Source organism: Biomphalaria glabrata, chromosome 1, assembly GCF_947242115.1.
Source record: "Biomphalaria glabrata chromosome 1, xgBioGlab47.1, whole genome shotgun sequence".
NCBI classification, from domain to species: Eukaryota; Metazoa; Mollusca; class Gastropoda; family Planorbidae; genus Biomphalaria; species Biomphalaria glabrata.
The window spans coordinates 79592343-79606164 of record NC_074711.1 but is presented as its reverse complement, the minus strand read 5'-3'; the positions used below and the strand labels follow the sequence as shown (position 1 = coordinate 79606164).

The 13822-nt window shown below is 39.0% G+C and overlaps 1 protein-coding gene across 4 annotated transcripts in view; it reads left to right on the top strand.

Annotated features, from left to right (window-relative positions):
• LOC106063124 (myogenesis-regulating glycosidase-like) overlaps positions 1-13822 on the top strand; it is a 50504-nt gene that overhangs the window by 25819 nt on the left and 10863 nt on the right. Inside the window, exon 2 of one of the 4 annotated variants that reach the window (XM_056017634.1) lies at positions 12756-13095. The exons of 2 other annotated variants lie outside the window; for them this stretch is intronic. In XM_056017634.1, the coding sequence (XP_055873609.1) occupies positions 13060-13095 (36 nt within the window). In that variant the 5' untranslated portion in view covers positions 12756-13059. Of the gene's footprint in view, positions 1-12727; positions 13096-13822 lie in introns of all 4 variants that reach the window. One more of the 4 variants, XM_056017638.1, reaches the window with a different exon arrangement.

The following is a 13822-nucleotide window of genomic DNA, read 5'->3' as shown; positions in this document are numbered from 1 at the left end:
GGGGATGATTTCGATGCTCTCATGTTCATTTCGTCAGTAGGCGGAGGTTTGGGGTTCGTGTCCTGCTCAGACTTTCTCCCATTTGCCATTTTAATTCATCGTTTTATTTTCTGTTAAAACTGTTATTGCCTTTATAATTTATATATGTAGCGTTTATGCTTCATTCATGTTTATAACTATTAGCTTCACATTGATAGCCTATAAATGAAAATTACAACACATTAGGTTACAACGCATTAGGTTCTTGTCAATTTGTTTCTTGAAAGAAAGATTTAGATTTAAAAATAGTCGTTTCTCTCATCACGATCTTTTATACGAGTCGGCGAAGTTAAAGATGTGTATCCATTTGTTTGTGTGTGTGTGTGTGTGTGTGTGTGTGTGTGTGCTTTATGCTGCTTGACAGTTTCGTGCAACACTCTGTTGTGACAATGTCCTGAACTTCCCCCCAGAATGTCTTTTTTGAAACTTGTTTTGTATGTTTCGACGTTTCGGACTTTCGTTCAGAGTTGAAGTCACATCCTAACCCAAGCCTCCCGCAGGACAACCGAGGATGGCGTCGAGCAAGGTTCGAACCCGGGACCATCGATACCAGAAGACGACTGTCTAGGCAGCCATCCACGTGATGACATTACATAGTATATATATATATACGATTCAAATTCTAAGCACACTAGGTGTACTTGACACTTTTGTTTATATTGAATTACATAACTGCATTCATTACATTTAGTGAAGAGATTTTTAAATTTACATTTTAAATGTACTAATTAAATTAATAACCGTATATCATCTAAGACTTTTTTTTATGCCCTGAAGCTAACACACACACACGCATTTGAAAATATCCGCCTCTTATGTGCTTATGAAATCTATCTATGAATCAATGTGTCTGCATAATGAAAAGAGTGGGCAGCTAGGAATTTGCCATCATTTGGGGGCCCGGGGATGCTTGACTACTTAAGGGCCCCTGCATTTTGACATTCGACATCATGACATGAGGTAATGGGAAATCCCCACCTCACCATAGCTACGCCACTGGAGTGAAATCTTCATGGTTTAACGGTACTTATTTACAGTACATTGGTACGTCAGTATTCGAACGGCTCTGAACTCCGTAAGTTTGGTATTTGAGGGTAACTGATCATTGCTGGAACTCAACTTCCTTCCCCCGTTTCTTTTTTTTCTTCTTTTTTTAAAACAAATTTTATACATGTTCCTACCATCGCTATTTTCATATGGCCAGGTGTTGATGTGTCACCATCCATGGAGGGGTTGAAGGAGAAATCTCGTGACCACGTGGTTCTGTGTTTGTGCATGTGTTCAAGTTTTTAGAATAGAAGTGTTGGCACCTGGGTTCAGTCCAATAATATAGAATTCGCTATAAATGTTCTTACTTACATAGTGCATAATTCTCAAAAGTTGGTCAAAAATATCACTGTTGTAATGGCTAAATGTCCCCCCCCCCCCCCCCCCCAAATACAAAATAAATAAATATAGAAATTTAAAAAATCATTTTTTGCCTGACTCCAGACGAGAAGTAACTTTATAAATTAATGACTTTCATTCCAGGTTCCACCCTGACATGCCCACTTTAAGTCAGTGCTGTTTAAATCTATGTTCATTAAATGCATCACACAAAGACAATCAATTCGAGGTACAGTCGGGGGTTAAAACACGTTTCATTTGTAAAACAATTGACTCTAGATCCATTCAGCTGTTCAAACTTTTAACACAGAACATTCAATTCTGAATACCATTCACATTGTCTGTTGTGTAACAACAAAATAACACCATACGAATTCCGCCTTCATCAGTACTCGAACCCGGGACTTTTAGCTTCAGAAATACACTTTTAGCTCCGTTCTGTTAGATCCAGCGAGGATAATATACACATCTCGAAATTCAGATCTCAAAAGTTGATGGGTTAAATTCCTTTCTACGACAATAAGCAACACTAAAACCTCCTTGACTGTGTCACCAAATAGCTCAACTATATGCTCTGGATTTGGTCTGGACTCTAGAACCTAGACTCTAGAACCTGGACTCTAGAACCTGGACTCTAGAACCTGGACTCTAGATCCTAGACTCTAGAACCTGGACTCTTCAACCTGGACTCTAGAACCTAGACTCTAGAACCTAGACTCTAGAACCTGGACTCTAGAACCTGAACTCTAGAACCTGGACTCTAGAACCTGGACTCTAGAACCTGAACTCTAGAACCTGGACTCTAGAACCTGGACTCTAGAACCTGGACTCTAGATCCTAGACTCTAGAACCTGGACTCTTCAACCTGGACTCTAGAACCTAGACTCTAGAACCTAGACTCTAGAACCTGGACTCTAGAACCTGAACTCTAGAACCTGGACTCTAGAACCTGGACTCTAGAACCTGGACTCTAGAACCTAGACTCTAGAACTTGGACTCTAAAACCTAGACTCTAGAACCTAGACTCTAGAACCTGGACTCTAGAACCTGAACTCTTGAACCTGGACTCTAGAACCTGGACTCTAGAACCTAGACTCTAGAACCTGGACTCTAGAACCTAGACTCTAGAACCTGGACTCTAGAACCTGGACTCTACAACCTGGACTCTAGAACCTGAATGTTCTCTGTTTTCCTTCTGTTCACTAAAGTCTCCGATCTGAAGATATTTGAGCCAAACATTTTTCTTTGTGATTCATTTCGACTTCAAAACGTAACCGGGGAAAGTCATCGTGCCGTGTTCTGGCATGACCCTGCAGAAAGAGTGGGCGTGAACAGCGTACAAACATCAGTCATCTGGTTATTACTCGCTATTAAAGTTTATTTCTGGAGCAGCGTCTCCACTTCGCGTGTCGCCACAATTAAAACAGGCAGCTTACAAACCAGGAAAGTCGTTTGGTGAAACGTTAGCTTTTGTTGCTTCTGGAGATTCAAACTGGCGCAGAGATGTAGAGCTGATCAATATGCGGCGACATAAAAGGAGCGCGGCTATCAAGTCACTGTAAATAACCGTAAAACTTAAATAGCATCTGGCCTGCATGTTTTATGCTTTGAGATACAGCCGAGTGTTACGTTGTTTGGTTTTGATTTTGGCTGGGAGTTTAAATTTAGGAGTCGTGTCACAGAGCTCAATAAAATCTACTGGCATCTAGCTCTTGCATGTGCAGAGGGAAAGAAAATGTCTATGTTGTTAAATTACATCTCTTTATTTTACTGCTAGTACTGACTGGATCATTGTTATAAAACACAAACATGACAACAGTAAGCAACACAACGTTGACTGGATGATGTCTTGTATTATGGGTCGCTATCTCGTGCATTTATCATCCCACTCATTGTTAAGAAGTTATGCAAATCAACACCGTAAAGCTTGACATTTTTTTTTTATCTTTCCATGTTACCGGAATATTTGAAATTACTTGAAGATAGGAAGTATTTAATTAGATTATACGCCATTGCAGTGAACAACAGTGAAAAAGCCGGACATTTTGACACTTTGGGCTTATGGCCGGAGGACGAGGAGAGCATGGCCTTTTTCCGGACGTCTGGTAAACCTACCACTACCACCATCAACAACAAATGGCGTCAGATGGTCTACATTACTCTACATGGACACATATATGTCTAAGAAGCTTACGTTCAGTTATTTAGTTGGTCAGTCTGGTGGCCTAAGTCTCACTGGACAGCCTCGTGTCTTGAAAACTCTTTCTATTACAGTTTTTAAATGTCAAACCTACGACCTTTCTATTTGACCTCTGATTGAAAGAGGTTAGGTGTCACTGACCAACTGCTTACAACATTGTCCTAGTCGACTTCGCCTGGCGACTGCAAGTCTCTCCATCACGTTGTAGTCTACTTGACCGTGGGGCATTCCGGTCGATTTGTTGGGTTTCTTTTTTTTTGTTTTTTGTTTGTTTCACTGGCTGACTAGTTGGACAAACGCCAACTATCATTGGGACATTAAAAGAAACTTTTTCTCTTTGACTACATTGACGATATTTTTTTTTCTACATGAAGTTTAAAATAAACCGTTGTCGCTAATGAAACATATCGCAGACATCTACTATTTTTATAAAGGCTGGTAAACAAGTTAGAGAGTGGCTTGTGTAGATCTAAGAATAAACTCTATCTCGATGTGAATTATATCGATACCCCCGTCTGATCATCGCGTATTTATTTGAGGAGAAGGTCAAAGGGGAACTCGTGCAGGAAATAGCCTTCGTGTCGGCGCATGTGTTTAGTAAGAGTACATCCAGACTCCTCACCGCCCAGACATGATGGTCATCTCTTGTTGTATAGGGCTGATCACTCACGCGCAGCATAAAAGGCATGTCTCGTGATACTAAGAGAATTATGGGATAGATGATGAGTGCCCGTTTGCCCAAGTGATCCTAGGGTCAGTCTGCAATGGATGAGTGTGTCAATATATAATACTTAATTATGTTGATATGCGCTGAATAATTGTGTTTGCTAGTTGATTAGAGACTGATGCTTATTTCTCGTTAGCTACACTCTGTTTTTATCCGTCTGAATTAATCGTCTTATCAGTTTTGGTATCGATTATTATATCGGTCTGCATTAAATGATTATTTTCACATTTAAAAACATTCTTGTCGAAGTTGATTATTTTGGGAAACAAAGATTATAAAACTACACTGACATTTTGGATTGGTTGAAACTGGCACGTGAAATAACACGCACGTTTTTACTTCTTTAGGGGGTTAGGGTCAGGGGTTATCAACGCTATTGGCATGGGAAGAACGTATGGTCCAATGCAAGGGTACTTGTTTGTGTGGTAGCGCCTTCTCTGCTTTGAATTCAAAGTCAAGATCTTCAAACTTTAAGATTAATTTTCTTTCATTGAAGTACCGTAAGTCTTAATATTAGTGTGTAAGTTTATAAACGTATAGCTATAGCTCAGGCACATAAAGTCAAGTTTCCCCTTTTCAGACCTTGTGCTCTATAGGGAAGAGGATGTAAAGGTCATCTGTTTCTGTGGCCTACGGTTGACGAGGGTGTCATGTGGCCAGCACAACGATCGACCGCCTGTACTTTTCCCCAGCTTATGACAGGTACCCATTAGAGCTGGGTGGACTCAGACGCGCCCAAAGATCCAGAAATAAAAAATCCCAGGATTCGAACCCGGGACCCCCGGTCTAAGGCACGTGATATTCCTTAAATGTAAGCAGTTTTAGGTGTTTATGTTGTAGCCTGGGGGAATAGGGTGGCTTTATCACCTTATTGATATTTGATAAGTAACAAATGGCAGCACTTGATTCTTCTGTAATCCCATAGACGATGTCGTGGTATAGAAAACAATTGATATTTTGGTTAAAGAGTGGGAGAAAAATACTTTGAAATTGATGTTGTGAACCTTATGATGTTTTATTGATCTTTTTTAAAAAGTACTCCTAAACCAAATGAAGAGCTTTAATGATCGTGCATTCATCCCTATACGTTTAAAACATTGATTATTGAAGCTGGTAGATATGATGAAATTCCCTTGCGATCTATAGTGCAGATGATGTTAAAGTCATCTATTTCTTGGCCAACGGCTAATGAGCAGGGTGTCACGTGGCTAGCATCACGACCTGCTTACTTTACTTTAGAGCTGGGTGCACTCAGGGGCGCCCTAAAAATCCCGAAATTCAAAATCCCAGATTCGAACCCAGAACTCCAGGTTCGGAAGCGAAACGCTTAACCAATTAGCCAACGCGCCCTCTAGATAGGCTCTATGATGAGTTGTGTAAAAAATTCATCTTAAATCTTTGTCTTATATAAAACCTCGTGAGATGACGATTTCAATGTGTAGAAATATTATTCATCTCATTATGTTCCATTCATTTGTTTTTTTACTGTATACATTTAGGAATTAAAACTGTTCATAATTGTTTGCATAGCGTTTGAAGGGCATTGTTAAAAACACGATAGTATTTAGAGGCTCGAGGCAAGCATATGCTTACATTCATTGGAAGAGAACGCGGCGCTTGTATTCTCTTTTTGGAATGGAAATAGGAATTCGATTTGAAAAGGCTTTATTTTCAAGTAAACTTGTCCAGTCATATTGATGCCCAGATAATCAATTTGTTCGAGTTAATTGATCAAATTCAACGCAACATTTTAAAATAAAGACATTCTCCTCAGTGTGTACTCTGAACCCACAAAGTTTAGTTTTGGAACTTGTTAACAAAATAAATGTTATTGAGTCGTGTGCTGGGAGTACCTGTAAAATAAGAATGCGAGGAATTCTGGTTATGTTCTAACTTCTGATTATATTCTAAGTATGTAACAAATCATTGGATTCTTCTTCTTCTGTTTTGTCATTCGTTATTTCTTACGTCTGTCTGTCTGTCTGTCCGCTATTAAAGTGTATATCTATCCTCACAAGATCTCCCAACAAATCAATACCATGAGAGGGCAGGTCAGAACAAACACATTAATTGGGAGGGGAGATGCGAAGCATGGTATCACACAAAAATGGGGGTTGGGGGGGAAGAGTGATGGGGGCAGACTCGTTAAACCGATCAACCATTGATTGAGACGTTGCCATATGTAAGATCAAACTCTGGGCCCGAAAGGGAAAACAGGAGAGGGGGGGGGGAGGGCTGGTAGGACAGAAGATGGGAATGGAAGGGGGGGGGGGAGAAAAAAAACACATTCAGGGCGCGGAATCTTCAAACGAAATTGACTTGGGTGATTTCCCCTTTTCTTGAACCTGATCCGGGAATCAATTATGTTAAACATTTAATGGCATGCAGGCACATTAGGTAGCAGCTGAATTGATCAAAGGGCCTTTAGTAAAAGCCTTAATAGTTATAGCACTGCATCAAATTATGCGCACACAAAAATATAATTACTATTTACTACATATTCAACTATTTAATCAGACCATTTATAGTAGACTCGTTACAGCGGAGTTGGTTGGTAAATAGGTTTCCATACCTCCACAAGTTATATCTGATGATCCAAAATGTAGAGTATGTCAATGATTCTAGTAGCCTTTGGGTGAAGAACCAACTGAATTCCTAGTTTCTAAATAGAATCGTTTAATTTTGTAAAAAGTTGAATTTCAAAACGAGAGAGCAGACACTGAACTTTGCACAGAATATTTAAATTCAATAATAAGTTCACAGTATAAGATGAAACTTGAACAGAGGCTCGATACATGCCCGACGCATCTATTTATAGATTTTCCAAGCCGCATTAGAAATTGAAAGTTTTCCCAAATTTCTGGTACCGGAAACGAATTATTTCCCCAATATTAGTTACTCTTCATTATAGAAACTCGCAGCTACCAATGTGCTTCATACTTCTCATTTTTATGTTGGAGCGTTCAAATGACTGGACCAATATATGAGACGAACTGCGGAGTGGTTTCCAAATCAGGGAGCTCTCCATATAGTTTTCTTTCCAATGGGGTGTTCTGGGACCAGTGTCTTTTTCGGGCTTCTTGGTAAAGAGTACCAATGTGCAAAAAAAAAACAAACAAAAAACAACAACACACACATACAAGCTTTCTGTTTACATTTGTCTGGCAGCATCAGTGCGTGCACCACGTGACAGGGCATTTGTACTATGTTATATCACTGTCATGTGCAATATGTTATTTCAATGTTATGCGTGCTATGTTACATCAATGTTATGGGTAATATGTAAAATGACGGTTATGTGTACTTTGTTAAATTATATGTTGTAAGTTTTGTCAAGAGTTGTATGTTATATCGCTGTTCACACACAAAGGATTAATCACACCTAAAAGTGTATAACCATTACACTATAAATACAATGTGTTCATCTTCCTGTATAGGAAGTGTGTGTGTGCGTGTGAGTTCCTTCAGAAACGTGCCTCGAACTGTTCCTTGCGTATCCACTTTTGCATAATTCCCCTTTTCAAGCATGCATTGTCTCCCCCTCCTCCTTTCCAAAACAAAATTCATTTCCAAATCACTGCTTTCATTGATAATCTGTGTAATTATTTTTGGCGACATGTCGTCTGTGAAATTGTTCCATCTCTGGCGTTAATTGGAGTTTTTAACTTCCACGCTTTGGGGGGTGAACAAAAAAACATATCGTCGGCTTGTAAGTTTATTTAATTTCGACTGCCGTTGGTGTCGACTAAATGTCAAAGTAACATTTCGGTCAGATCGAAAAGTGTCAACGATTTGACAACGACTAGATCTGGGAGCTGTTCGATTACTAGAGAACCACTATGTCTGTTGATCTGGGAGCTGTTCGATTACTAGAGAACCACTAGATCTGATGATCTGGGAGCTGTTCGATTACTAGAGAACCACTAGATCTGATGATCTGGGAGCTGTTCGATTACTAGAGAACCACTAGATCTGATGATCTGGGAGCTGTTCGATTACTAGAGAACCACTAAATCTGATGATCTGGGAGCTGTTCGATTACTAGAGAACCACTACGTCTGTTGATCTGGGAGCTGTTCGATTACTAGAGAACCACTACGTCTGTTGATCTGGGAGCTGTTCGATTACTAGAGAACCACTAGATCTGTTGATCTGGGAGCTGTTCAATTACTAGAGAACCACTAGATCTGATGATCTGGGAGCTGTTCGATTACTAGAGAACCACTAGATCTGATGATCTGGGAGCTGTTCGATTACTAGAGAACCATTAGATCTGTTGATCTGGGAGCTGTTCGATTACTAGAGAACCACTAGATCTGTTACCTTGCTCTGTTTGCCTAGACTTTAGGCAGGCCCTGTTGGTAATAATGGTACTTTTTTTTTGTTTCTAACACGAGGGGCTCTACGTCTGCTCGGTCTTTGGATGGGGACCGAGATCATGTGGATGTGATGTCATGGGATGTCCCAGAGCTGGTGGCGCGCCTCAGACAACATGAAAAGTAGGAAGTCTTTCGTTCTACCTGGCTAAAGAAAGACTACACGTTTCTATTAGATATTTTCTATCTGCGAGGACAAATTTATACAAGTACTTCTTTTTTTTTTCCCCAAGTGTCGTTGGAACATGGAACGGGGAACGAAAACCAAGCAATTAGTAGAATTTCTCTTTAACATTAACGACTAGTTTAACATTAACGACTAGTTTAACATTAACGACTAGTTTAACATTAACGACTAGTTGAACATTAACGACTAGTTTAACATTAACGACTAGTTTAACATTAACGACTAGTTTAACATTAACGACTAGTTTAACATTAACGACTACTTAACCTATCGATACGCGTATGATAGAATAATCTTAGTTTTCTGAAGGAATATCTTTCATTTCTAAGATAATTTTGATTAAAGTGTAGGCCTATAGCTTCGCAAAGTGTCGCATGACTAGATTGACACGCGTAGGACGTAATCATCTTCTCTTTTTTTAAAGTAACGTTTATATTTTATAAGATAAGATAAAATTATCACTAAGGACAACGTACTACAATATTGCATATCAAACTTTTTTTCTTCCTTGACAGCTTCCAAAAGCTGGCTAAAGGAAGGAAAACTTATAAAATACTTTTTGATATTAATTTAAAAAGAAATGTCAATAATATCATCTTTTAATTTTAATTCTGCGTCAAAGAAAATTGTCACATTTCACAATTTCCTGGCGATAATGACGATCCCTTTTACCAGTCATTTAAAACTATCCAATCGCCATGCTACATCAGAGCGATAACAGACATGCCGTTCCTTCCATAGCCATGTCATCGTGCCACTTCTGTCATTGCGTGCGTCATCACAGTATTACGTCACCGCTGTCGAGAGCTATTTTTAGCAAAGCTTGTCTGCTCGTTCGGTCCATTAATTTTGAGTAGATTCCTTTTCCCCCCTCCCTTTTCGTTTATTTTTCTCGTGGCCGAAACACCTGACAGTCCTTTTTACTCACCTGCCCCGCCCCTGCCCCTGTGTGAGTTTTGTGTTGTACAAAGGAGTAGTTGTATGTTTATCCCCGAACTCTTGTATATTTATACATAATAGCACTCTAGATATAATTGCCGCTTTGTTCAAGATACGCATTTGGATGCGTATTGCATTGTGTGACACAGAAGAGGATCGAACCAAGGCAAATTATATATAATTTCCTGGTATAAAAGGACGTTAATATATATTATGAGTGTCTGAGTGTGGGGCATTTTTTTTTCTTCTTATAGAATCCTTTTTTTCAAATAGTTCTAACATTGCTTTATACTTGATTATACTAATACACGATAAGGGAAATAAAATAGATAACTAGAACAAGCATGCAATAATTGTTAGTTGGTCGTCTTAGAGTTTCACTCAGGGCTAATCTACTACGCCTATGTTATGGCATTTGTTTACATTAATAATGTCGGTTCAAGTTTACTTAAGCAATTTAAAAAAAAAAAGGGAGAGCGATATGGGGCAATGTGGTGGCTATATTATGGAACACGTAAGGAAATAAAAAGAAGAGACATTATGCTACAAATAAACAAATAACAACGGCTAGAACGCCATATTGGAAGATCACTGTTGCCAACTAAAGAAAACAAAATAGCGATAAAAGTGAAAGAGCCTAGATATTTGATTTTACATAACTACAAAGTGCACTAACATAGCTACAAAGTGCACTAACATAGCTACAAAGTGCACTAATATAATGTATGCGTTTTTTTTTAAACAACTAGCTTATCAATACATCACACAGGCTTGAAATAAACTTTCCCCCCGAAGTCATTACAACAAAAGATGCGAAGTAAGCACCATTTATGAGGTGACTAGAATCACCTGGAATCCAGCCCCCAGAGCACATTGTTATTGAAGTTGTGTGTCACATGCTTCAGAAATGTCACGCACCCTATTGCAACATTCGGTCCTAAGGTCATGGCACAAAGTAGAGACCTAAACTGTTTATTAAATGCAGAATACTGTTTGGACGCGAGGAAAGTTTAGATTGGAAAGAACTTGTTAGGAAAAGGGCAGGCCAGTATGTCCTGGTGTAATCAATTACATGTAAGCTAGCGATGTCGTTTCCACGTGACCACTCGTACATCAAGGTCAGCAAGTGACCCACGATCCACAGATTGGTTGCCCTTGAGACGTCCGTGGACTTGAGAATCACGCCGTGGTGCTACCTCCCGCCCCCCTCCCATCCCCCCTTGCTCCTACAATGAAGTGTGGGGCTGTATCGATCTTTACTTTCCTTCTACGATTTATTTGCTTTGTCTTTCGATTTTCGCTTTCCCTCCCCCCCCTTTTTTTTTTTTACCTGGCCAGGTGTACAAGATGATAGAAACAAAAAATGTTTAAAAGACGAGAGAATGTGACGTTCATCAGTGTCTGACGTCATTATTAGTCCAAGTACTACTGTACCGGGGGGGGGGGGGTGATTTCTGGTTTGGGTAAAAAAATGTAAAGTCGCGTCGTTATGGCATTGATTGGAGAGAAAAAGAGAGAGAAAAGAGCAATAAGAAGAGAGAGAAAATAGGGAGAAAGGAGATTGGAAAGAGAGTAAAGAGAAAGGAAAGAGCCTGGGATGAGAAAGAAATACTTAGAGACCATATTTACTAAAATGATTCTTTACTTTTCTTTACTATTGCTGATATTGTCGTTGTTGAACCACTCATTTTTTCCTTCACTTTAAACTTCCTGTTCACTATTGGATGTCTTTAACTTTAAATGAAGTCCTATTTCATCTGGGGGGCATCCATTGTCTTCCGAGACAGAAGGAGCCATATACTTTATTGGTGTATAAGAAAGTCATACACTAACACACGAAAGACTTCACACAGACAGACAAACAGAAAGACGGTTCTACGGTTGACTGGATTTCAGAAAAGACAGATGCTTTTGTTCACATGTACATATGTTCACCTGATACGTTGACATTTGACTTAATATTAAGTTATCAATTCTCTGACTAATTCCATGCTAAAATTGCATTGGAAAAATCGTATACAAATTAGTTCCAGCAAATGGAACAAGAACCTTCATTTTGTTCCTTTGTCTTTCTAAGTTAAAAAAAAAAAACTCCTTTTTTATCATAAAAGTAACAAGGTTACAAAGACAGTTTTTGTGAAACACTAAGTTCAAAATCGGCCCCCGAAGTGGTCCACCCAGGCAGGGTTCAAAACAAAACCAAAGCACTATAATGGCTTAGCCTTTGCCCCAAAATATTACAGTGATGGAAATTTCCTTGAAGTTAAACCGAAATCCTGAAATTTCGCCGGGCCCATTGTTTCCGTCAAAACTAAAAAAATTTAAAAAATTAAATGTAGACCTAATGCAAAAGAAAAAAAATATCTTTATTAGAAAACGTATTAATCATCCCAACTTTTATCTGATGGCGCTCTGAGTGGGAAGGTTTGAGCTTGTATCTCTCTTTTCATTGGTTCGTTTTTTTTTTCTCTTTGCTGCTTGTGAAGCTCTTTAGACGCTACGTCACGTTATGACCTACCTCTTTCTTTTATCCTATTGATACCTGGATCAATGTAATGAATCGAAAATATTTGATAAGAGATCTAGTACTCGGTGGGATGGCGGAAGATATTTTTTTTTTCATTATTCTCTCCCTTGCGTCGCTTTCAAATAATATTGTTTAAATTCCTCTTGGAATTAGGGAGAGAAAAAAGTGAGTCGCGTGCCACGGCTAAGTACCAGACGTTGCCCACTGGGTTTCCGCTCCATTTCCCGGCCCAAGTAGTGCAATAATTCACGTAGACCCTCCCATTTTAATGCTCACATCATTATCAAATCCACTCAGCCATTGCTCGTCTAAAACCCCAGCATTCTTTCCCTTCTACTCTGTCTAGTACGATTGTGTTTTTGTCTGCTCCAAAGTTAGCATGACCCCCGTGGTGAGGGGAGGCTACTCGAGCACCCCCCGCCCACACTGAATGGTGGCGGACAATGGCAACTTATTCTGAGAGTTCTCAAACAATTCCCAGCCGGACAGCGAGAGGCGGACACTTGGAATAAGAAAAGAACATAAAGTGAGAGAAAAAAAAAGAGTATATTATGTGAAGTGTACACCGTATATCGAAATGAAAGTTTTCTATTCACTAAAGTGAAAGGACGAATAAAGAAACAAAAAAAAATATGCTCTAGCGGGAAAGCTATTGTGATTTAGCAGACGACAGCAGCCATGGAGGCAAAATCTTATGATGATACTGTGCCAATTGTACGTATTTGTGTCTTACATATATATATCAGTGTCCTCTAACAGTTCATGTCATTGTAACAACATATGTATGTGTAAATATGTGTTTAAAAAAAGGTTACTTTTATTGAAATACATCATTATGTAAGTTTACTATTTTCTGTTATAAATCTTTTAAATTACAGACGTGACTTCAGAAGAGAATTCCGCCCAAAGTATTTCACGTGTCGATCTAGCCGTGCATGTTAGTCAGTGACTTCTACTCTGCTAAGTCGTTTGTTGTTTTCTGGCTGAGTGATGACGTATCTTTTAGAAGACAATATACAATTGGATGTAATCTTGATGAAACAAACAAAAAGTTAAAAAAGTTTTTTTTCACATCTGTTTAATAATGGGTGCTCTACGTGACAACGTTAAGCCCTGATTAGTCACTTTTTGCCATCTCTTCCCCTTGTGTCTGTTAGCATTGGAATCCTAATAGCCACTTCTTAGAAACACATTTCAGTTTCACAGTGAATACAACTCTAAGAGTTGATTTCTTGTGGTCTAAAATGATAAATGATAGTTGAATCTCAATTAGTGTTAATCTCAAGTAGAGCGAACAGCTTCCTTGGTACACCCTTCATCTCAGGGATCGCTTGTCACACTCTGTATAAGGTGTTTCTGCTTTTGGCGCTAGTCTTATGAAGTTCACTATAATGAGGTTTAGCTGGGATAGTGTATGATTTTAACCCTTTTAATTAGGTGT